This window comes from Coenobita brevimanus, chromosome 46 (genome assembly GCF_032717465.1).
Source record: "Coenobita brevimanus isolate Jiangsu-jjx chromosome 46, ASM3271746v2, whole genome shotgun sequence".
NCBI lineage: Eukaryota > Metazoa > Arthropoda > Malacostraca > Decapoda > Coenobitidae > Coenobita > Coenobita brevimanus.
Window position 1 is genome coordinate 2,894,205 of NC_136999.1, and position 23,633 is coordinate 2,917,837.

The 23,633-nt window shown below is 37.9% G+C and overlaps 1 protein-coding gene across 8 annotated transcripts in view; it reads right to left on the reverse strand.

The window, feature by feature from the left end:
- The window catches only part of Tango1 (transport and golgi organization 1), an 87,436-nt gene that overhangs the window by 20,667 nt on the left and 43,136 nt on the right, over nt 1–23,633 (reverse strand). For 3 of the 8 annotated variants that reach the window (XM_080271556.1, XM_080271551.1, XM_080271557.1), the window contains exons 5-18: nt 22,412–22,515; nt 19,326–19,352; nt 13,460–13,591; nt 12,405–12,425; nt 10,761–10,877; nt 9,464–9,541; nt 8,584–8,664; nt 7,393–7,539; nt 6,276–6,365; nt 5,776–5,847; nt 3,392–3,619; nt 2,174–2,272; nt 1,547–1,776; nt 885–986 (exon numbers count right to left, since the gene is read on the reverse strand). In XM_080271556.1, coding sequence (XP_080127682.1) covers nt 885–986; nt 1,547–1,776; nt 2,174–2,272; nt 3,392–3,619; nt 5,776–5,847; nt 6,276–6,365; nt 7,393–7,539; nt 8,584–8,664; nt 9,464–9,541; nt 10,761–10,877; nt 12,405–12,425; nt 13,460–13,591; nt 19,326–19,352; nt 22,412–22,515 — 1,528 coding nt within the window. The remainder of the gene's footprint in view (nt 1–884; nt 987–1,546; nt 1,777–2,173; nt 2,273–3,391; nt 3,620–5,775; nt 5,848–6,275; nt 6,366–7,392; nt 7,540–8,583; nt 8,665–9,463; nt 9,542–10,760; nt 10,878–12,404; nt 12,426–13,459; nt 13,592–19,325; nt 19,353–22,411; nt 22,516–23,633) is intronic. The other 5 variants (XM_080271553.1, XM_080271552.1, XM_080271554.1 and 2 more) reach the window with 5 other exon arrangements.

Sequence of the window (23,633 nt, forward strand, 5' to 3'; positions counted from 1 at the left end):
ATAACGCTGATTTCACGTGTGTGGTGTGTCAGGGAGAGTCAGAGATTGCCAGGAACGAAAGGATTGAACTTGCTAGTGAGTCTCGTGAGTACATGCAAGAGTTTTGTTATTTGGGAGACATGTTATGTGCTGGAGGTGGGGCTGGAGCTAGCTCTGTGGCTAGAGTGAGGAATGGTTGAAAGAAGTTCAGGGAGCTGTTGCCTCTCCTAATACTGAGAGGACTCTCCCTCCACACTAAGGGATCTTTATATGCGGCATGTGTTAGGAGTGTAATGCTGTATGGCAGTGAGACCTGGGCAGTAAAGGAAGAGGACATTCACAGGCTCAAACGTACAGAAATGGCAATGATTAGGTGGATGTGCAGTGCGCCCCTAAGTGTGTGGCCTGGGGAGGCTAGGTTTATGATGGAAGAGCTGAGAGGTAGGATGGAACTGGAGTGTATTGGTGTTGTGATGAAGAGAGGTAGACTGAGATGGTTTGGGCATGTGGAGAGGATGGGAGATGATAATTGGGTGCAGAAAGTGAGAAGTGTTAATGTTGGGGGTTGGGTAGCAAGAAGAAGACTGAAAAAGACCTGGAGTGAGGTCACTGAGTGTGACCTCTGGGATAAGGGACTAAATGGGGAAGTTGCCTGGGATCGAGCAGCATGGACAGCCACAATTAGGTGACCAAGGCCGATGCATGCAAGCATGTTGGAGTCATCAAAAATGAAACAAAATGAAATTAAACGATATGAGGCTTGCTGCTTGGTCCATGCAGACCTTAACTATGCCTCACATGAGGTCTGCAGCTCAGGGTTAAATGTTAAAAACTTAGTTCTTGCCTCACACATAAATATCTGAGAAATATACTAAAAGAAATACAGCTTAACATGAATGACCTACTTGTACGTTGCCAATTCAAGTCCATAGTTCTGGAGCTTGGATGCACCTGCAGCTGCAGCTCCTTCAGCATCCACACGCAGCCCTTCCTGAGACTCCAGCTCTCTGCACACACAATATTACAACATTAAAGCCATTTTCAAAGTGATCTTTGCCCCACTCAGCACTGTTCACCTTTCAGTCCAACAACATAGTTTTTCTCTTATTTGTGCTACTAACAGACAATTTTATTATGCTACGGAAAGTGCCTTATTAGCGAAAGGACTAATGAATCCTATATATTTAAGATCTGCATGACTTTTCTACACTCCAATGTTTCAAACAGCCATATATTAGTTACAGTTCTCTCTCACTAGGGGTCTCACATACAGTAAATCTTTGTGAAAATCACCCACAGAGAGTTTTATATCACTATCACTGACACCATCATCCTCATCCTCATCATCACATTGACCTTTTATTCTCATCTCAAGATGAGGTACAGCAGCATTCACAAAACAAGAAACAGAAAGTACAATACAAGAAAAACAACCAACAGTAAGCCAACTGAAATGGGCCAGACACCCACACATCATTCAAACCCCCAGAATCAAACAGTATACTTAAGTGAAAATTTCCAACTTAGTGCTTTATCTAACAATATAACAGTTACAAACAGAACCTACTTTGTAAGTTGTGCCTCCTTTTCCTCAAAGTATTTTGTGAGGACCGCCAGCCTGCTAAGTGCCTCCTGTTTGTCCTGCACCGCCTGGTCATGGTGACTCCGTAGCTGTGTCACCTCTGATCGGATTGACGACATTGCATCCTCCAGGTTCCTCTGGGCTGTCTCAGCATCTTGCAGTTGTTCCTTTAACCTACTGCGCTCTGTCTGAACCCGCTGAAGCTCTGCCTTAACCTGTTAGTACCACAGCACAAAGCAGCTGCAATTTCCTTACTTCAAAAACTGCACAATCATAATCAGCTATGCATTAATGCAAATCATTAACCTTTTAACTGCAACAAACTATCTATGAAGGCCCATAAAAGAACATATTCCTCTGAGCTTATCTCTTGTTCTAAGTCAGTACTGACTGACAGAGAAACAGTAATAGCACTACTGGGTAAAAAAAAAAAAAAAAAAAAAAAAAAAAAAAAAAAAAAAAATCAAATTTTATAGTGCATTTTAAATTGAGTAACATCATCTGTCATAAGCTGGCATAAAATACTCTGTACTGAAGTTGTCATAGTTATGAGAGAGTTTACAAGAAGACAGATACATCATCATCACTAAATTATACCAAAATGATACTGACCCGAATGACATCAAACAGAGAGGACAGTTTCTCGTCGTCAGGTGTAGCGTGGTCATCGTCAGATGTCAGACGAAGCTGCTTCAGACACTCCTTGGTTACCTGGACAATGGAGAGATTTTGAAATTCAGAGTCTGATGTATCATCATCATCAGCATCAGCATTTTGGCATATACAGTCATCTGAACTCACTGACTGTTAAGATTTCTCTCAGTGAAATAAAATATCTGATGCTAGCACAATAAATATTCCCAACTGCACCATTAACACCCATATAGTTACTCTAGCTCATTTTTAAGTCTCTGACTACTACTGAAATTTCTCTCAGAAGAAAAAAAGAATTGTACGCTGTTAGCCATGAAATAGCTAAGTACACAAACAGCAGTGAAAGAGTTAATACAGACATACTTCTATCGATCTATCAGTCTAAAGCAAGATGCCTTAATCCCATACGGGATGACCACAAACAAACTGCCTCTAATACCACCCTGTCCTCTGTCATTTGTCTGCCCTCCCTCCAAATCACACACCCCACTCTCATAAATCACTCCATTCCATCCCTCCATCTCATCCTCAGTCTCCCCCTCCCCATCCCCTTTTCCATTTCACTCTCACACACTCTTCTACAGGGCCCTTGCTAACTGTCGATGGTTGCGAGCCATTTGGCTCCTAAGGTTTCAGATTTACGAGCCAAATAAATTTTTAGTAGCCAAACTGACTACGAGCCGAAATATTTTACGAGCAATAAATTATTTATTTACACATTGTGATGATTAGAATCATATAATGAGATTTTAAGCATTCACAGTGGCGACAAGACTAAATAATCGATCACAACGTGCTTTTTTTGTTCATTTAAATATTTACTTATTCTGTAGTTACTGAGTTTCGAAGTGGATGTATTTTCTCCTCGCCAAAAGGCGCCTTGCATGTAAAATTTGTTCGCCGAAGGGAAAAAATACTCGCATTTGCGAGCCGTGGTTCGCCAAACAATAGCCCTGTTCTAGTCAGTTTCTTATACTCTATTCTCTCCACAGAGATGTATTCCAAAATATGATACCTATTTCCACAAAACTGGTACTGTAATCCACAGGAACTGCCAAATCAGCTTTACAAATTGCAACAGGACTTAATTAACACTCTTTCCCTAATATACTGTGGCAAAAAAAAGAATGCCACAGGATGCAACGTTTAACCAAGTGATCTTATACTACTTCATACCATGAGTTCTGAATCCTTGGTCTCCACACTGTCTCGCAACTGTGTAATAGTATCCTGGAGGGCCTTCAGCTCATTGCTCAAGGAGCCAATCTGGGAATCGCAGTCCATGTTTTGTGCTGACAGGGAGTTGTTCACCTCTTGCAGGTCCTTCACCAGCTTACTCTCATTCTCTAACCTGACGTTGAGATCTTCTTTTGCTGAACTTAATTCTTTTAGTGAATGAGTCAGCTGTAAAGTCAAATAAGCAGTTAGTACAGGTATACTTAAAATTTTACCAGAGTATATTTTATTTTTACAAAGAGATAAAGCCAAAGGATGAATGCCTGCAACTCTTGCCTCCATTCCCCCTCCCCAGAATAAAGGACGGGGGAGGGCAACTTCAGAATTAAAACCTTCTGATTCACATACTGCAGAGCCAAATCATCATTAATTTGACGGCATATATTCAAAAACAGATGAACTACTTTTTGCATTACCCCCTTCTGACTGCTAAGATATTAAGCTCATACATTTGTCACAGGCCTGTAACTATTACTGCACATTACATTCATTAAATTCTATCATAAATCTCACATTATCTCTCACATAAAACAAACACTTCAATATTAGAATAAGCAGCATTTACAATTCAGTATGAGATGTGATAAACTTTGGAATAGCGTGACAATAGTCTAAATTTTCATACTGATGGTATACATACAACGTACATGCTGGATAAACAAGCCTGCTACGTGTTACTCAAAGACTAAAGATTGTTACAGTATTGAAAGACTTACATCATAAATACACTTAACTTTAAGCCATGAAGAATGATTTTTTTTCTTTCTTTTCAACAAAAATTCAAATATTCATTTCCTCTCTTTCATGGCTTTCTTTCATGGTTGTGGAGTCGGTGATAATATTTCCCGACTCTGATTCTGACTTAAGTATATACTGTACTAATAATAGGGCACATGGAAATGATGCAAGAAAATTAATAATATTCATGAATTTTGATAGATGCAATTCTTAAATCGTTGTCTTAAATTCTCTACTTATAGTACTTGCATAAAAACATATAAACCGTTATAAATGGTTGTAAAACAAACTCAATGAAGTATTTAAAAAATGTGACTGACACCATTTCAGAACCAAAGAGCTCGGAGTTGGAGTCATGGGAATTTTACTGACTCCGACTCTGACTCCAACCAAAAACAGACGACTCCACGACTCTGACTCTGACTTCAACTCAGACTCCACAACCCTGCTTTCTTTAGGGAAAAACTGATAGCATCTCAGCTTTGGACAGCATTCATTACACTACAAAAGCAAAATATATACTATAAATGAACATCATTTACAATGATCTGGTTAAATACAGAACAACCCCAGCTGATGACTCTAATATAAACTTACATACAACACTACCTTCTGTAAGGGATTGCCAAATAGACTTCAGTAGTATAATCAAGCTTACAATGGTATAAACACAAGTTGAGAATTGATGGAAAACTACCAAATGAATGCCTCTAATTTACTGATGAAAAACCTTCTCCAATCAGATACAATATTCTAAAGCAAGAATGATTTGCTGCCAGGAAACTCAAAAATTAGATTTACATGTTCTTTACACCCTGTCATTACAATCCAAGACAGATTTATTTTCAGGCCTTTTCACAGGTCTACAACAAAGTATTGTCTACTGAACCATAAACAACATATATCGTGCATATACCGTGTAACAGTTTCTAACTGGTTTTAAATGTATGGCCAGTGGGGGCGCCCATCGTCCACTCAATGCTGTGCTGCCTTATGGTCTCTACACTGAGTGACAAGCCAAATGGTTTCCTGTAACCCAGAAAACCACTTACTATGCTGGGTGGCAACCATATAACCAAATTATGGCGCCTGGTGGTTTAGTGGGTAATTAAGGCACTCCAATGGGATTGAGCCTTTGCAGTTTATATCCAAGGGATGGTTGGAGTTTAACGCTCATGTAATGGCACTCAGGGATGAGTGAGGCTGGTCACTCTCGTATTTAATATCAGGACCAACTTGCTTAGCCCTTGGCTCCTATGCTCCTCATGGGGCAACACAGGATTAGATTATAGATGGATGAATGAATAATGCAATTAAAAGATGATTATGAATCTGCTGCTGATTATATCTGATTGGGAGAGGTCTGCTACAAGTTTACATGAATATAACCCTACATCACCTCAGTCTTTTCCTCATCCTGTAGGACAATAAAATAAAAACATAAATAAAATTTCTTATACAGTATTTACAATCATAATGTTCTTTATAATATTCCCTTAACTAACCAAAGACAAAATATTTACACTCATTTAAATATTAAGACTAGTACTGTATTTATATATCAAACGAAATCCAATTTTACTAACCTGCTGAACTTGTGAGTCCAGGTTTGTGACACGTTCCTTTGCAGCAGACAGTTCACTGTGAAGTTCTTCATTCTGTACGTGGCAATGTGGATAGTTAGTCTTTTCATTCACCATAAAAAGTTATACTGATATTTATATATGCAACTGTACCATATTAAATAATAAACTGGTATGGAAAAGGTGCTACAGTCTCTCTAAAGATGACAAGAATATAATCTAAGCAGGGAAAACAAGAGGATGTAGTCTTGCTGATTATGAAGATCTCCTAGTATCTCTTCTTTACCATTTTTTTTCTTTTTTTTTCTTTTTTTTTTTTAAATATCTGCTATGTTAATATTACTTTGTACAGTGTGTTATTTATGCACGCTTCTTCAATAGTTATTAAAAAAAGATACAAATAATATGCAAGAGAACATTAACAGGTAATATGCAAAATAAATAATTATGGAGGAAGTGTTAAAAATCCTCCAACTACTCACCACATGTAATTATCTACTTACCAGACGAGTTTTCAGGGCCAAGTCAGAGTTCAAGGTCTCCACTTTTTCCCTCTGGCCATCAAGCATGCTCTGCAAGTGATCAACTGACGCCTGAAACAAAAGACAGATGATCTGAATGACTCTTTCAAGCATTTTAAGAAATACTTCTCCTAAACTGACGGATATCCCTAACCCTCTTCAGCTCGTTGATGGGCAAGTGTAGTTATACAGTAGGGTCAATTTGACCAGTAACCTAGTAGTCTCATTTCTAACCCATAACTAAGTTCCTCTGAATTTCATTCATGTACAACTTAACATTAAAGTTGTGAGAGTGCTCCTATACTATCTGGTGAGCAAAAACTTACAACAATACATACATGTTTTTCTAAACTTTCAGCTCAATGGTTCCATCTCTATCAGTATGATGATGTCTTGCTTACTTTCTTCATGTCCAGGGATGAAATAAAATTAACACCTTTACAGAGATAACAACTTTTCTATCTTCTTCCAGTTACCACGAGACAGATTATTATTGTTAAGAGACCTCTTGGACAAAAAAGGTTTGACGCTGTAGCCTCTTACTCCTTCAGTCCACGAAGTCCTTCCCAAGTTGAATAAAACTGTAAGGTGGTATAAAGAATATACCAAAATTGGCCTATCATACTGAATGAGCTAAAGCAAGGTCTCAATCACTGTAGTAGTAGCAGTTCTAGCTTCAAGTTCATCTGAAGTGTGAACATGGACTGCAGGCTGAAGTTCTCTCCTGCAGTCCATCCTCCTCCTTTTGGGAGATGGGGAGGGAAATGTTGGGAAATTTGTTTAACTGGGCAGTGGAGCCACCCAATATACTGATGACATCATATGAAGGTGTCCCTCTCCAGCATCCCGTCATATACATTACATATTAACTCATTTAAGATAATCAATATTTCATTGCATTATATGTTTTACATCTTAAATGTCAGGACCGAATTGCCTAGCCCTGGGCTTCTATGCTCCTCATGGGGCAACATAGAATTGGATGATGGATGGATATGTTTTACAGCAAAAATTCTTCTCACTTCTTTTATGCTTCGAACAAAATTTTTCTCTGCTCTACTGCATTTTAGAGAGAGCATTAAAAAATAAATAAACACACCTGGAATGTAGATGTGTCTTTCTGTGATGACAACATTTCCGAGAGCATCTTGTGCATTTCCATTCCATTGGTGGTGGCTTCCTCTAGCTCATGCTCCAGCTGCACAATCTTCTCCTCCAGCTGTGCCTTCTCACTGGCATGCTCATCCTGGGGGAACACCAAATTACAATAAATACTGTAATCATCATCATCATTGACACAGTTCTTGTCATCGTCATCATTACTGAATCACCATCATCATCCTTGTTATCTCACTGTCATCACCATTATCATAATATTTATCATCATCACTGTCATTATCATCATACCTATGAACTTTTATCACCATAATTACATAAATTATCATCATCATCAACAATCAAAAACTACAATTATTATTGTCAGCATCACCATAGCAACCTCCCGTTTATATATCATTTCAACATCTATAATATTAAATAAAGCCCAAGATTATATTTCAGGCCATACGCAGAAGTAAACTGATAAGGAAGGAGTGCTACAGGATCTCCTAAGTTGGTGAGAATCCTGCCCTTCATACACGCTGTGACATACCAGCTAACTCAGAAATTCACTTACAGAATTTCTCAAAAGCTCTGTTAAATATACAACAAAGTTTATTATTCAATACCTACATATGAGCATGAAGCATATGAAGAAATATTTTTCTACTGCAAAACAAAATAAGAATTTCCACTTCTTATGACATACAAATTATCTCAAAGGACAGAAATGCTACCAAATTCACTACTTTACAAATCATAATGAAATACTGTAGCCAAATTACTAAATAATACCAGCAATACCAAATGTCAAGCTTTGGCATTCATTCTTCATGCACAGCAGATGACTTGCACAAAGGACAGAAGATTCTATATATACATGAAGAAGCTGTCAATCCCTTCAATCCATTGAAGTATTTCTCATTTCAGACTTGCTGGCTTCAGTTTAATTTTTTTTTCCCTCCAGCTTTTGTGAGACTCACTGAGACTGACGGGGTACATATAGCCTTCATTTACCACATCAATATGACAAGTCTCTCTTATACTGGAAAAGTGTGTTAAAAAAAAAAAAAAAAAAAAAAAAAAAAAGTCACTGGGCTGAGGGGATGTGGGTGCACCAGAGCTGAACAGTTGTGTACTAAACATGTTACAGTACAGAAAGGAGCTAAGCTACGATGGACAGCAAGAGAACCTGCTCTGCTGTTGCTGCCGTAACTTGACTCAGCTGCTTCTCAGTCTCAGCCGCAAGTTCACCAGCTTGACTCAAACTCCACTGAGGGCCACAAGGAACCAAAATATTCCATAACTATTATCTACCTATTTATCTATCTATCTATCTATCATCTGATCCTTTAATGCCCCACTAGGAGCACAGAGGCCCAGGGTTAGGCTACCATACTTAATTAAGACATTTATGGCAAGTGACAAGCTGCTTGCCAAAAACTGATATCACGTAAGCAGTAAATCTAAGGTGACCAGATTTACTCCAGCTAAATGTGGGATATTGTCACATGTTTATATATACAGTGGACCAATATAAAAAGTGTACACACACACACACACACACACACATATATATAAAACCAGTTTTTGAGCAATACAGATTTTATATTAACAATTCAGTATTTCATTTGGTTTGGATTACACATAATTTTACTAATTCATCATAATTTCATAAAAGAAGGTCACGTTATATCTAATGTAATAGTAATTTTCTAAATGCGGGACATTTAAGATAATTTGCTTAAGATGTGGGGCATTTTAGTCACAATTAAAAAGGTGGGACACACGTCAAAAAGATGGGATTGTCCCACCTAAAAGAAGCCTCTGGTCACCTTAAATCCCAACTATCCCTTTAATTCAAAACCTTACAGACTATATCTGAGTGCAGCACCTTAACCCACTACACCATCAGGTGTCCAAAAATACTGTAATGTCAATGCTGTTTTAGATTTACATGAAGTTAAAATTAAAAATAAAAATTAACCTGCAATAACTTAAATATTTTCCACAGTGTTCATAAAATATAAAAAACTGCAAATAAATAAAACCAAATTAAAGTGACTTCTAACCTTTATCAGTTCAAGTTGTGTGTCAAGCTCTGAAATGTCTCCGCTAGACTCATTCACACGAGACGATACTCTTTCCAACTGAAGAAAAAAAATAAAAAGAGAATAATTAAATTTACATGAACTAAGGGAGTCAAAGTACATAAAACTACTAATGCCATATAAACTAAAAGATAATACATCTTGAAATGATATGGTAACTTAATTATAAAAATACTAAGACTGACATGCGATTTTTTGGAGTGCGAAATTTAACATACTGTATAAAATTTCCTGCAAAACTTTACAAGTTAAAACTGCCATGATGTTAACACCCTCAATATTATGATGTTCTTTTCATTTTATAACTGCTATTTTCACAGGGGTTTTTGCTTTGGAGAGACTTCCTGAACTGAAGGAATTAACTCCTTCACTCCAATAATGTAATTTTCTTTTTAATCGCAACATAACCAGACTATTTATTTAAAAACAATATGCAAAAACCAATGTGGAAAAAAAAGGGGTGGGGGGGGTGATCACCAGATTTAAATGATTAAATAAATCTTTCATAAATCCTACTGATAAGGCAGATCCTCACTAAGTCAACCCATTGGCTGAGTAATACAAACTGTCTCACACTGCAGCTAATGCCATACACTTTTATTATCCTCAGAGAAACTAATTGACCGTTTTAAAAAAATCATCATCATCATTCGGACTTCCTCTCCCACCCTAAGGCAGGGTGAGGAGTAGCAACGTCCAGACAGCCCAAGTTTGTCCAGTCCAATGGGCCACACTTCCATTCACTCATCATTCAAGCCCCCGGAATCTTGGCTCTATCTGATATGCCAAAAACATCCACCACATTCTGTAGCTTCACATAAATGAATCCGACTGAGTCATTCCAGACACTATCAAGTTAAAAAGGGATGCCAAATCTCTGATCATGCACTTCTTCTCAAACATTCATCCAGCCAGCTCGATCTCGTCAGTACCCTAGCCTCACCGTCTTCTATACCTCTCTTCCTCACACATGCATCCACCATATCCCTCCACCTTCTCCTTGGCCTACCTCGCCTCCTCCCTCCTTCAAATTCACTCAGATATACCTTTTTCACCACTCTATTAAAAAAAATAAAAAATAAAATAAAAAAAAAATCTGACAGTGAATTAAGAACCTGGTATTTAATCCCAGCTAATACCAGATGATTTGACTCAGCTCCAAGACACCCACTGCAGCCTATCTACATTGATGTGAAGGTATTTAAGCACTTCTGATTTACTATACACTTTTTCCTGAATCTCCACCCACCCATCTTACCTCAGAACGTGACCGAATCAGCTGTTCATGCAGAGACGTGTTTTCAGCCGTGATGATTCGATTCTCGCGGTCGATTCGATTCAGGGCCTCTAACATGGGACTCTCACGGGATAATTTCTGGTGAATATGAGGTAAAATGATGAACAGTAAAGCTGCATTAGTGATTCTTACTATGTAAAAATATTTACCTAAATTAATGTTCCCCACATTATATAACTCTTGGGAATAAATGCATGTACGTCAGCTGGGCCTCTCATAGGCTTCAGTCATTCATGTCTATTATACTTAATGAAATATACAGTAACCATTTATCACCAGGCATTAACTATGTCAATGGCAATTAATCAAATATGACACAAACATTCAGCAATCTGACTTACAAGCACAGCAGTTCTCATACAACCAGGAAAAATTCTAATCAGCCTGGTTCCAGTACCTTTAGATCAGCAGGGCATGATATGATATAACTGATCCCCTGGAAGAACTGACATCATCATCATCATCAAATCCTGCGTTACCCTTTGAGGAGCACAGGAGCCCAAGGCTAGGCACATTTGTCCTGACATTTAAATGGAAAGTGACCAGCCTCACTCATTCCTGAGTGGCATAACTTGAGAAATAAACCCTAACCACCCCTTGGATATAAACCTGCACAGGCTCAATCTGATTGGAGCACCTTAGTTAACTACTAAACCACCAGCTACCATTATTTAGTTACCAGTATATGGTTACCACCCAGTATAGTCAATGGTTTCCTGGTGTACATGAAACCATTTGGCTTGTCACTCAGTGTAGAGTCACCCATAGGCAGAAGGAAGAGGAAAGAATGGAGGAAAAATGGACAAGTGGGCGTGTAGAGTCACCCGTAGGCATAAGGAAGAGGAAAGATAGACAGATGAGGACGGAGGGAAAGGAAGAAAGGAAAGGGCAGTCACCCGAGTGCAGCACTACATCAAGTGAGTGGATGGTGAGCGCCCCTACCTACCACAACAACAATAAAGCCCTTCCGCTAACATTTTATATATGAGTGCAATTTAAAGCTGCTAAGAAGACTAAATATCAACTGAAGAGATGTTTATGATTTTTAATGATAACAACTATCTAATACCTCTTCCAATACAAAAGTATTTTCCAACCAACTTGTACATCCATACACAATACCCTTTACTAACTAAATCATCATACTGGTTATACAATATCCTCCAAACAGAATAATAAATGTACATGTATTCTACAATTACACATAACATTACAGTACTGTCATACAATAATGAAGCAAGTATCTGTAATGATAAACAATCTTACATTTTTTATCTCCATTTAACTTGCTAATAATTCAGAGTACCCAAAAAGTACCAACATACTGTATATAATAAAGTGAACTACTGGGTAAATACAGAATCAATACAACCTTCCCTACTAGCACACACTTCTTCATATATAATTCAGAATTAAAAGTACCGGAGAGACTTAAGAAATCTGCTCAAACTAATGGTATTCTGTACTAGAACTATTTTAACTGCACAGTAATACCACCAACCCCATCATACTGCAATAATGACCACAAAATTCTAATATCAAGCATACATACAGATAAATGTTAACAAAATGCTATACCATACTGAACTTAGCAATAATACATACAGAAACCAACATCCGTCCAACCTGGTCACAAGGAAAATGATGTTATGAGATTAATTCTTCTGTTTATAAAAAAAAAAAAAAAAAAAAAAAAAGAGAGGAGAAAAAAGGAAGTAAACTACGGTAGTAAGTTTCTCAAGTCTCACCATCAACATCCTAACCCTCATTTCTAGTGCAAAACCACCTAACCACATGCCATATTATCACCTAACAATCCTGAAATATAAACAACCAGCTTTTAAACATTGCTCTTTTTAGAGCTATTAACATGTACAGTACTGTTACTATATACCGTAGTAATACTATACCTGTATTTTTTTATATATCATACAGTGCTATTAGGAATAGTTTAGAATGTGTGTTACATCTCTATAATGCTTGAAGATTTTTAACATCTGATACTGAGCTGTGTGAATTCTATAACTTTTATGTTACTGAGCTCTCATTAGCTACCATCATATATCTATATTACAGTACATGCAGTATGAAGTGAGGAGATGTTACTAACATGGAGGGAAAAAAAACATGGACAAAGAAATAATGCCATGTTGCAATAACACACAGAGTAAAAGAAAAAAAAAAAGTTACAAGAGAAAGTATGACAGATATATCATGAGAAAAGTATGGATGAATGTGGAAAGTAACCAAAGAATGAAGAACCAAAGGATTTACAGTATAGGAAATGTGGGAGATTACACTAAAAGGATGAATGGATGGATGAAAAAAACTAACCACCATGCCCATGTGGGAATGTACACAGTGATGACAATAACTGAGATGGAGGCAGAAATGGCCAGGGAGAAAAAAATTATACAAGGAGTGATGGAAGTTATGGCATAAGGCTGAAAGGACAAAACAAGCTGAGATGAAAGATGAGGTAATCCTGACCACTAAGACCAAGTGGACAATATATATAATGTAATGATGACAACTCAGATGGAGGCGCAAAATGAAAAGTGAAGAGGAGCCGAAAAATTTAACTGAAGAACTAGAAGATTATAAAAAACAAGGGAGGCTAAAGAACATGATTAAAAGGATGTAAGACTTATAATACTCACCACCATGCACAAGTGGACGAAGTATATAGTGATGATAGTAGCAACCACCACACCAAGGAACACCAACACTCCCGATGACATCTCAGGTTCAGCCAGTTCTGCTTCAACTCCAAAAGCTAAGCCCTCCGGCAGCTGAAAATATAAATGCATACAGACCTAAATGACAAAATTTCTTATTGCATGCTACCACCTTACACCAATGGCTGTACAGAAAATATAATGATAAATTCCGTATCACCCCTTCAAGGTGTACAGACCAGCTGGAAATAATAATAATACATATCAATACAATAAAATAACACCAAACAAACATTGTACTCAATTGAAAAAAAAAAAAAAAAAATCTAGACTGAGATGCTACACCTGTGCACAAGGTTATTCACCTCTCTCACTTACCCTTACTTTTCTAATATTCACCTCTAGAACTCCTGCACTACAAGGGGTCTTTCTCAAATTTATTTAATCTAGTCTGGCAGTAACAAGAATAAAAATAACGATCAATGTCACTGTCCGTAATTTAACTGAACCTGTCACTAATCCTTTCACTACAAGGGGTCTCTTTAAATTAAAACTACCAATCAGATTCAAGATGCTATGAATTATATACAAAACCAAATAATTCATTCTTCTGGCAGACATTCTCCTAGAATAAATAAGACTGATACAAAGTAGTTTTATTCTTTAACAATGATCATTATTCTGAGCAGAACAAACACTGCTCTCTACTTTCACTCTGCAGAAAAATTCTTGAACAGTATTTGGTTGGAGAATACTGTTCTGTATGTTGTCGCTGTTACTGCTGCTTGGCCCTGGACTGTCTGGCCGAGCAGACCCATCGACCACAGGTAAGCAACTACTTCTGTGAGGACATCCTACAGGTAACGTATAGTATGTACACTGTGCAAGGGAACTGGCACCCCCTTGTGATACATGGCACCTCACAAGGGTCAGACCAGTGTCCTTCGCCATGACATGGTGCAGGGAAATGTGAGGAAGTTTGGCTCCTGGGTGGATGCTGCAACTGCTTCACTCCACCCAGGGTCCACAGGACCACCGCGTGTGGGTTCCTTGTCGGCACCCATTTGTGAATCCCAAATTAGGATAAGAAAGTAAGCCCTACTAACAAAAAGAGAGGCTGTAGCAAAAACATTTTCAGGAGTATCTATTTTAATAATTTTCCTAGATAATGAAAACTCAGTAAGTTTCCCCTGCATATACTTTAAGAAGTACTATAAGCTTCATGACCACATGAAAGAAAATGAAATTTACAACTATAATGCATACACAACATAAGGCCAATGCATTGAGGACATATTTCTGATTAATGGCCAAACTGCACAAAGCGCCACATGCACACGCTAGAACTAGTCACTGAAGGTAAGCAAGCCTCAGAGGTCAGCATCATCCACTACAAGCCCAAATGTACTGTACTACCATGAGCAAAAGTTCACTGATAATTCCCAGCCAGCATTAAGTTTATGAACATTTCTTATTCCTTCCTCAACATCTGATTGTGTCCTTCCTGCTATGGTACTTTTTTTTGGTCATCTACAGTACTTCATATTGATATCAATCCTGGATATAAATATTCCACTAAAAAAAGAAAAAAAAAACTTACTTTACTACAGCTGAAATGAAACTGTCAGTGAACTTTTCAAAAATTTAGTGGATTAAAAAAAACAAAAAAAACATGCAATATGCATAGCATTCTTGACATATTCACACTTTTTTTTTTTGTTGAGGGGGGGGGGAGTATTCTTGCTACCTCCATATAATCTTATTCAGTTTAGGTGAGACCCTTGCCAATGAATGGGCTATATAAATACTCTTCATTAACCCACCCACAATGAGAGGTCTCTCCAAAGCTGAATTATATCAAGTGGTAGCTTCAAGAATGAAATAAACAAGATTTCATAACAATAAAAGGGGTGAGAGAATTTTTTGAATGGAATGAGAGTTTTTGATTGGAGATATGAATGGAAAAGTAGGGAAAGTGAAGGTGGATGGAGTAGTTGGAGAGTGGGGTGTGCCTACAGAAGTGGATGTGAATGGCAGTGCTCTAGTGGACATTTGTGCTGGGAGGGGGTTGGTGAGAGCCAATATCCTCTTTAGACACAAAGTGATCCATAGGTATACGTGGCGAGTGATGAGAAGGGTGGGTGGTGAACTGAATGAACAGAAGGCAATAATTGATTATGTGAGTGTGGAAGATAGAATGAGAAGGTGTGTAATGGATGCAAGAGCATACAGAGGCTGGGGGAGTGGACTTTCCGACCACTACATGGTGGTGGTTAAAGTCAAGGTTCAAATGAAATGGAGGAGTAGGAGAAGGGAGGGGCAGTAGGAGGTAGTCCATACAAGGAGGGCAGAAAGGCTACAAGAGGATGGACAAAAATGGCAGCATATAAGAGACAAGTAGAGGAGAGATTGGGTAAATATGATCTGCAGCTGATGGGCGACATGGGAAAATGTGTGCAAGATATTCACAGAAGAAATCTGTGCAACATGTGAGGTGGTGTGTGGGGTGAAAAGAAGATGAAAGGGGGTGCAAGGAACAGCATAGTGGAATGAAGAGGTGAGACAGGCTGTGGGACAAAAGAAGAATGCATATAGTGGTGGAGGAGAAACAGGGGCATGGAGGAAGTTGAGAGACAGAAGAGAAAGTTATATGTACAGGAAGAGAGAGGTGAAAAGATTAGTAAGAGAGAGCAGGAAGAAAGTGGATGAGGACTTTGGAAGGAATCTGAATGTAAAATGGAGGGAATGTAAAAAAAAAATGTTCTGGAAAGAGGTAAAGAGTTAGACAGGGTGATAAAGACGTAAGTTGGGAAGTGAAAGATAAAAATGGTAGCCTGCTAGTGGAGACAGGAGAAAAAGTGAGCAGATGGAGAGAACATTTTAGGGAATTGCTGAACACTGAGAATGAAAGTAATGCAAGTATAAGTGGCTGGAGAATGGCTGTGAGAGGGAGGGAGGTGAGAGGAGAGGAAGAAATCAGTAGATTGAAAGTACTGGAAGTAATGAAGAAAGTCAAAATGAGGAAAGCCCCAGGTATTGATGGAGTGTGTGGTGAAATGCTGATGCATGGGGGAGAGATAGTAGCAGAATGGATACGGAAGATGTGCAGACTGGCCTGGGAGGAAGGTAGAGTCCCAGAGGATTGGAAGTCATGTATAATTATTCCTTTGTACAATGGAATAGGGGAAAAAGAAGTGCATGGTAATCATTGGGGCATTTGTCTTCCTACTGTAATAGGAAAAGTATATGGTAGGATATTTACTGACTGAGTTAGGAAAATAACAAAGGAATTACAGTAGTTGGTCGGAATTAGTTTTAGGTAGAAGGGGGCACCCATCATCCACTCACTCAATGCAGGGATGCCTTATGGTCACAACACTGAGTGACAAGCCAAATGGTTTCCCATACCCAGGAAACCATTTACTACGTTGGGTGGTAACCACAAAGCTGAGGTTTTTGGCCGGGTTAAGTATTCCCCCAATTCCTCTATCAAAAATCACTTAATCATGGCAAAATAATAATAATAATAATAACTGGGGGAGAAAAGGGAGGTTTTAGGAAGAGAAGAGGTTGTGTAGATCAGATATTCTTATGTCTTTAGAAGAAAAGTTTCTAGAGAAGGGAAAGAAGTTGTATGTGGCATTCATGGATTTGGAGAAAGCATATGACTGCGTGGATAGACAAGGAATGTGAAAGTATTAAGAATACATGGAGTAAATGGGAAGTTGTTGAATGCCGTGAAGAGTATGTATGTGGGAGCTAAGGCTGCAGTGTGTGTGGATAGTGAACTGAGCAAATTTTTCTAACTGAATGTTGCACTGAAACAGGAATGTGTCATGTCCCTATGGTTGTTCAATCTGTATATGGATGGGGTTATAAAAGAGGTACAAGGTGGGGCAGTGGATGCTGAAGGGACACTAATGAGAGAGGGCAATGTTTGGAAACTCCTTCTACTGTTGTTTGCAGATGATATTGTATTGTTAAGTGAAGACAAAGGGAAACTGCAAGGCTTGGTGAATGAGTTTGGGAGAGTGTGAAAGAAACAGAATCTAAAGGTGAATGTGGGGAAGAGTAAAGTTATGGTCTTCAAGAGAAATGAAGCCACTGAATGTACAGTGAGGCTGGATGAGGAGGAAATGGAAAATATGAGTGTGTTTACATACTTGGATAGTGTGATGAGTAAGGTTGGAAGCTTAGAGGGTGATGTGCTTGAAAGGGTACAACAGGGAAGAAAGGTTGCTGGTTCCTTAAAAGCAGTGATAAGGAACAGGGAGGTAAGCATGGAGGTAAAAAAAAAGTCACTGCATGACAGTACTGTGATACCAATCCTAACATTTAGAAGTGAAGTTTGGACCTTGTTGGAAAGACACAAGTCAAGAGAAACAGCAGTGAAAATTAGTTATTTGAGAGGAGCATGTGAAGTTACTTGGAGAGACTGACAAATGAGGAAGTGAAGGAGCATTAAGGTGTGGATGTGGATGTGATAGAAAACGTTAAGAGAAATACACTGAGGTGGTTTGGCCAGGTGGAGAGGATGGAGAGCGAGATTAACGAGGAGAGTGTATGTGAGTGAGGTGGAGAGAGGGAGGGGGAGGCCGAGGACGAGTTGAAGGGATGGAGTGGAGAGGTTTATGAGAGAGGGAGGTATGAGCTGGGAGCAGAGCACTGAAATGGCATTAGACAGGGTGACATGGAGGCGATTTGTTTGTGGCCACTCTTTACGGGATTGAGGCATCTGGCGATAGATAGATAGATGGTAGTCATGCCAATCTATATATGACATGCTAATACAGTATATGAATTATGATTGATTCTCTCTCCCTTTCCAACTGTCACTCACTTATGTACATATAAAATGACGACTGACACAAATCACCTGTTAGCAACTTGTGTGTACTGGATCCAGTATGGTACATACTGTGATGAAATCTGGCTCAAAAGAGGTCCTCTAATTACTCCTTGAGTTACTTCATCATTAGCACTGTTAGTATCCTAACCCTCATTTCCACCAAAACATTGCATGGTTATACTGAAGATACAGAAAAGAACAAAAGGGTAATGATTAAGAAAATAATAGAAATGGACACTGTAGCAAAAGAGAAATACTGTACCTATCAGCATATCTACAAATTTCCTGCAAAACATCTACTCTTCGACTTCTATTTTGATGATAAATACTCTTTTATTCTGGCTACTGCCCAACATTTATATTAGGTGCAGATAGAGTTAACCTTTAAGAGGCAGGTAACTACTGATTTTTTTTTTTTTTTTTTTTTTTTTGGGGGGGGGGGTTCCATCAGCTAATTTTACTCCAGTGAGGGAAGCTGCTGCCCTTTAAGGGATTAGAGCCTATCTCAGTTTTACTGTTCAACCCCTTCAGTCCAGTGACATATAGGATTTATTATTTTATTCACGTAACCACAAAATAATTTTACTAGTTATGGATAGACCTCTAGTAAAGAAGGGGTAACTGAAGGCCACATCTACCCTCCTCAGTTCTAAAGTACCAGGTAGATCCCAAGGTGAACAGAATTACTGCGACATGGCAAGAGTGGAACAGAAAATATGTCATCAGAATGAAGGGGTTAAAGGGCAAGTATCAGTAACACTTATAAATTACTGTACATTCAAGATAATGTCAGATGATTTTATTCAGCTAAGGAAATTCCCTACCATCTAAAGTGTTCGTTCCTGATGTTAACAAGTGGATAATACAAGCCTATAATGATTAATACCAGTACTTAATACTGTATTAATCTACCAACATAAATAAATGAATATCAACTTGTACTGCACCAACAAAAAGTAAGCTTCAAAGTCCACACTAACAAAATTAAAAAGGTGTTACCTGAAGAACTGCTGCTACAGACTCCAGCTGTTGAGGAAATAACACAATCAATCATCAGGGAAAAACAAAAATCAGTTGGCTCAAGGTTCATATTAATATCTGAAGACATACAGAAAACCATTCAATACTGTGCATGCATGTTATGACTTGAGGCTAACTATTTAAAAAGGAAATAAATACAGGAGGCTAACACCCATTAGCAAAATATCTTAAGATCACTACTGACAGCTTTGTTATAAAGTTACTGCAGAAATATGTCACATTAACTGATAACAGCTTACAGATGAAGAAATATTAAAATGAAGTGTGACACTGACAGATAAAAAAATCAAATGGAGCATCCATATAGATATGTTCAGGTGGAATGAGATTTTAATAAACTGTGACAGTGAACCTGCACCTTGTAGTTAATTTTACTAACCTCATGGACTACAAGTATTTACTGACTGCAGGCAGAAACTCTAAAAGCTTTATAGATTTTTTTTTTTTTTTTCAAAGCACTGTGATTATTTTGGCATGAGGAACAATTATTAAACAAAGCAGTCTTCTGGTCTTGCTTAACCCTTTGTATGCCAGGTGAAAAACATAACCTGGAACGCCATGTGGGGTCTTGAAAGGACCTAACTTAATTTTTGGATTTCTGCCATTTGCACAAAATTACAGCATAAATGTTAAATTTTGTACATATGTTGCCCAGGGCACGGAACATGTAGCCAATCCACCACGTGTCCCTTTTGTGTTTTATTTTTAATTATTATTTGTGTGTGTGTGTGTGTGTTTTAATGACTTGAAAATTTTATGATTTTTAATTTTTTTTTTGAAAGTTTGCACATGTAATGAATACTGTGGCATGTATTTTTAGGTTACATCATTCTTGTTCAGTCGCTTTGCTCTTAACGTAATAAAATAAATGTATTACCAGTTATAATACCATAAAAAAAAATAAGAGAATAAAAATAAGCAAAAAATTTGGTTGAATCTATGTTCCAAACATAAACAAGATTGACATATTTATACTGTAATGACAAAACCCCTGAATGATTTTAACATTTTACTGCAGGTGTCATTATCAGCATCAGATGTGGGAGGATCTACGATTCTCCCACGCTGACTGTAGAACATCTCAATATTCAATGACATGGTCAATAAAAAAAAAAAAAAAAAAAAAAAAAAAAAGTTACACAGAATGCTAGGTGGGGTACTGTACAACCCCCAGTGAAGCCTGAGCTATCCTAACTCCTGAACTATAAGAATCTTTCCACTCAAATGTTGTGCTTATACACTGGCCAAAGACAAAAAAAATCATGGTTTGCCAGATCCCTAAAACAACAAGCGGCTGAATGGCATTATTTTAAAAATTTGCTGGGGTCGATCTCATCCACATGGCATACAAAAGGTAACCCTTATCCCCATCAAAAAGTAAACAAATAAAGCTGCTAATAAAACTGGCCATAAAACAGACAGGTAATAAAATACAGCTCATGAGGAGCAAGCTATGAAAAAATTGTATACAACAAGAAACACAATAATGAAGTACAGTGCAACCAGCAATGATTGCAAGTGCTTCACATTTACTGCACAAGTGTATGCATTAAAAGCTAGTTTCTACTCTCACCAAGTCACAAAAAGTTACACTGAAACAATAATACTGTACTGTATACACTATTGCTGGGTATCCTGAGTACTACACATTACATCAGGAATAATCAGGAAAGAAAAGAATCAACCAGAAATATAAAGAGAGATCAGAAATTAACCCTTTCAATTAGCTGCCATATTTTTACTTAATCTTGCTGCCTCCAGATGATTTTATTCAGTTTAGGAGAGGACTTCTGAACTGGAGAAAACAGATACAGCCTTCATTAACACCTTCAACACTAGGCACTCCTCCTAATGTGACCAGAGTTAGGTTTGGTAGTAGCAAAAATATCATTAAAAAAAAAAAAAAAATCACCATACTGAAGAAGTTAAAGTCTAAGCAAGCAGCTTCATGTGCACAAATGAATATTCCTAAAAGACAGATGATCGTAAACTTTTCATCATATTTGGCTCACAATGCTATTTAAATTCTGGATAATGCCACACTATTTTATTCAGCTGAGGAAGCCCAACATTATACAAGTTGCAGGACCACTGTATCTCACTAATATTTTCATGCAGTTTTGCCCACTTCAGTATTATATTCTAACTAATGCTGGACAATATTATTCAACTCAGGGAAACCCCACGTGGCAAAACAGTTAAAAACCAGTGAAACCTGAGTTAGGATGCTGACAACCATCATCTTATAGAGTCAACCGTCCCTAAGTCTACAAATGTGTGCTTATAACATGCTACATATCAAACAAATTAAGTATAGTACTGCATATAACTCTGGTGTACACTGTATTTGAGGGCATATGGCAAACACAACACCATCTTATTTCAAACAACTCTATAGTGAATCATGAATACGCAAAAACCAAGTCAACTCACAAGCAACTGAACCCCTTGGCTACAATGTGCCTTTCAGATGGCATTTCCAATAGCCTGTGGCATATCTTTCAAATCTCAACTAATTTTTCATATTTTCTGTTTCCTTATGGTGCAAAGTGCATGTTTTCATATTTTTGGTGTTTCTTTATGGTGCAAAATGCATGTTCATGCTTAATGGATGGCCATAAACCAGACAGCACAAGCTTCATTTCATAAAGTGGTGATGCCGGCTAATTCCTGCCTAACTGAGCACCAGTCAGCAAGGTATTGGATCTTCAAATCATTATTATCTGCATGGAGGCACTCAATTTTACAATTTGGTTCAATTGTGAGTAGACAGACTGATTTTCTTGGGTACAGACTTATATGATGTATGGTTAGTATCTCTATGCCAGTTCTCAAAGTGAAAGTGGTAAATTATATACAAATCTGCGCCACACATGCGCCACCTTATAGGCAGCTGCAGCCTCAGGGTTAAAAGTAAAACAATTCTACTACAAGGAATTTTAAATCATGAATTCCTGAACATGATCACCTTAGACTGGTGGGGAAAGTCTGTCAAGTAAATGTAACAACGTTCATGCCAAAATAGTTCTTTGAATATCACTTACCAAGTTGTGTGATGTCTTCAGGAATTTCTCTGCCAAGGATCCTTCAGCAGTGCTGATTTTATCTTCATCATCCTTATTTTGAGTAGTGCTTTCACCAGCTACATCTGAATATATAATATTGTGTATCAGTTAGCAATGCAGCAAACACTGACTCAAACAGCATATCTCCAAAAGTTACAATTTTTGTTATGACACATCAAAGGAACTGGCCACAATACAGGGGCCTACATTTTTCATATCGCAAAATTCAAAGTCTGTAGGCTTCTCAATGGCTGACAGCCCTTTTTATTATATTGTAATACAAAAAAGGTAGGCATACGTAGAAAGAACATTATATTAAAAAAAAAAAAAAAATCTACCAAATAGTTATACACTGTACTATACCATAATTCACAGTGCATCATAAGGCCATAATAATTTGTGCAATCTAAGATATTATCCAGCACTACACAATGTACAAATTACCAACTTAACAATACAGTACAATACAATAAATGGCAAACAATTATCTCGGGGACACCCAGGCATGCCCCGTAAAACTGTTGGAAAAAGGCAAAAATGGTATATATACTGTGTGTGTATATATATATATATATATATATATATATATATATAAAATTTGCTCAACAATAAATGTCCACATGAGTAACATTTTTAAACTTGAACTTGGTTGGATATTGCAAAAATTTTAAGATATTAGGTTATAACAGGGAGCATTGTGGTGCTGATATGGATATGACTGAAAGTGTTAAGAGAAATACTTTGAAATGGTTTGGCCATATAGTGAGGCTGGAGAATGACAATGACTAGAAGAGTGAGTGAGTGAGTGAGTGAGCGAGTGAGTGAGTGAGTGAGTGAGCGAGTGAGTGAGTGAGTAAGGAGGAGGAGGAGGAGGAATGGAGTGATGTACCCTATGAGAAAGGGGGATATGAGTTGGAGGGAGGGCAGCCAAATGGTAGATAACAGGGCAACATGGAGAGAGAGAGAGAGAGAGAGAGAGAGAGAGACAGACAGACAGACAGACAGACAGACACAGAGAAAGTGTGTGTGTGTGTGTGTGTGTGTGTGTGTGTGTGTGTTATCTGTATGGCTAAATATGAACCAAAACATTAACAGAAAATACAGCACACTATAACCAAAAGGTAGAGTTGTGCTACTGCCTCCTCTGCTTCCCCAACACCATGTAAATTTATAGGATTACAGCTGTGATGATGAATATGTC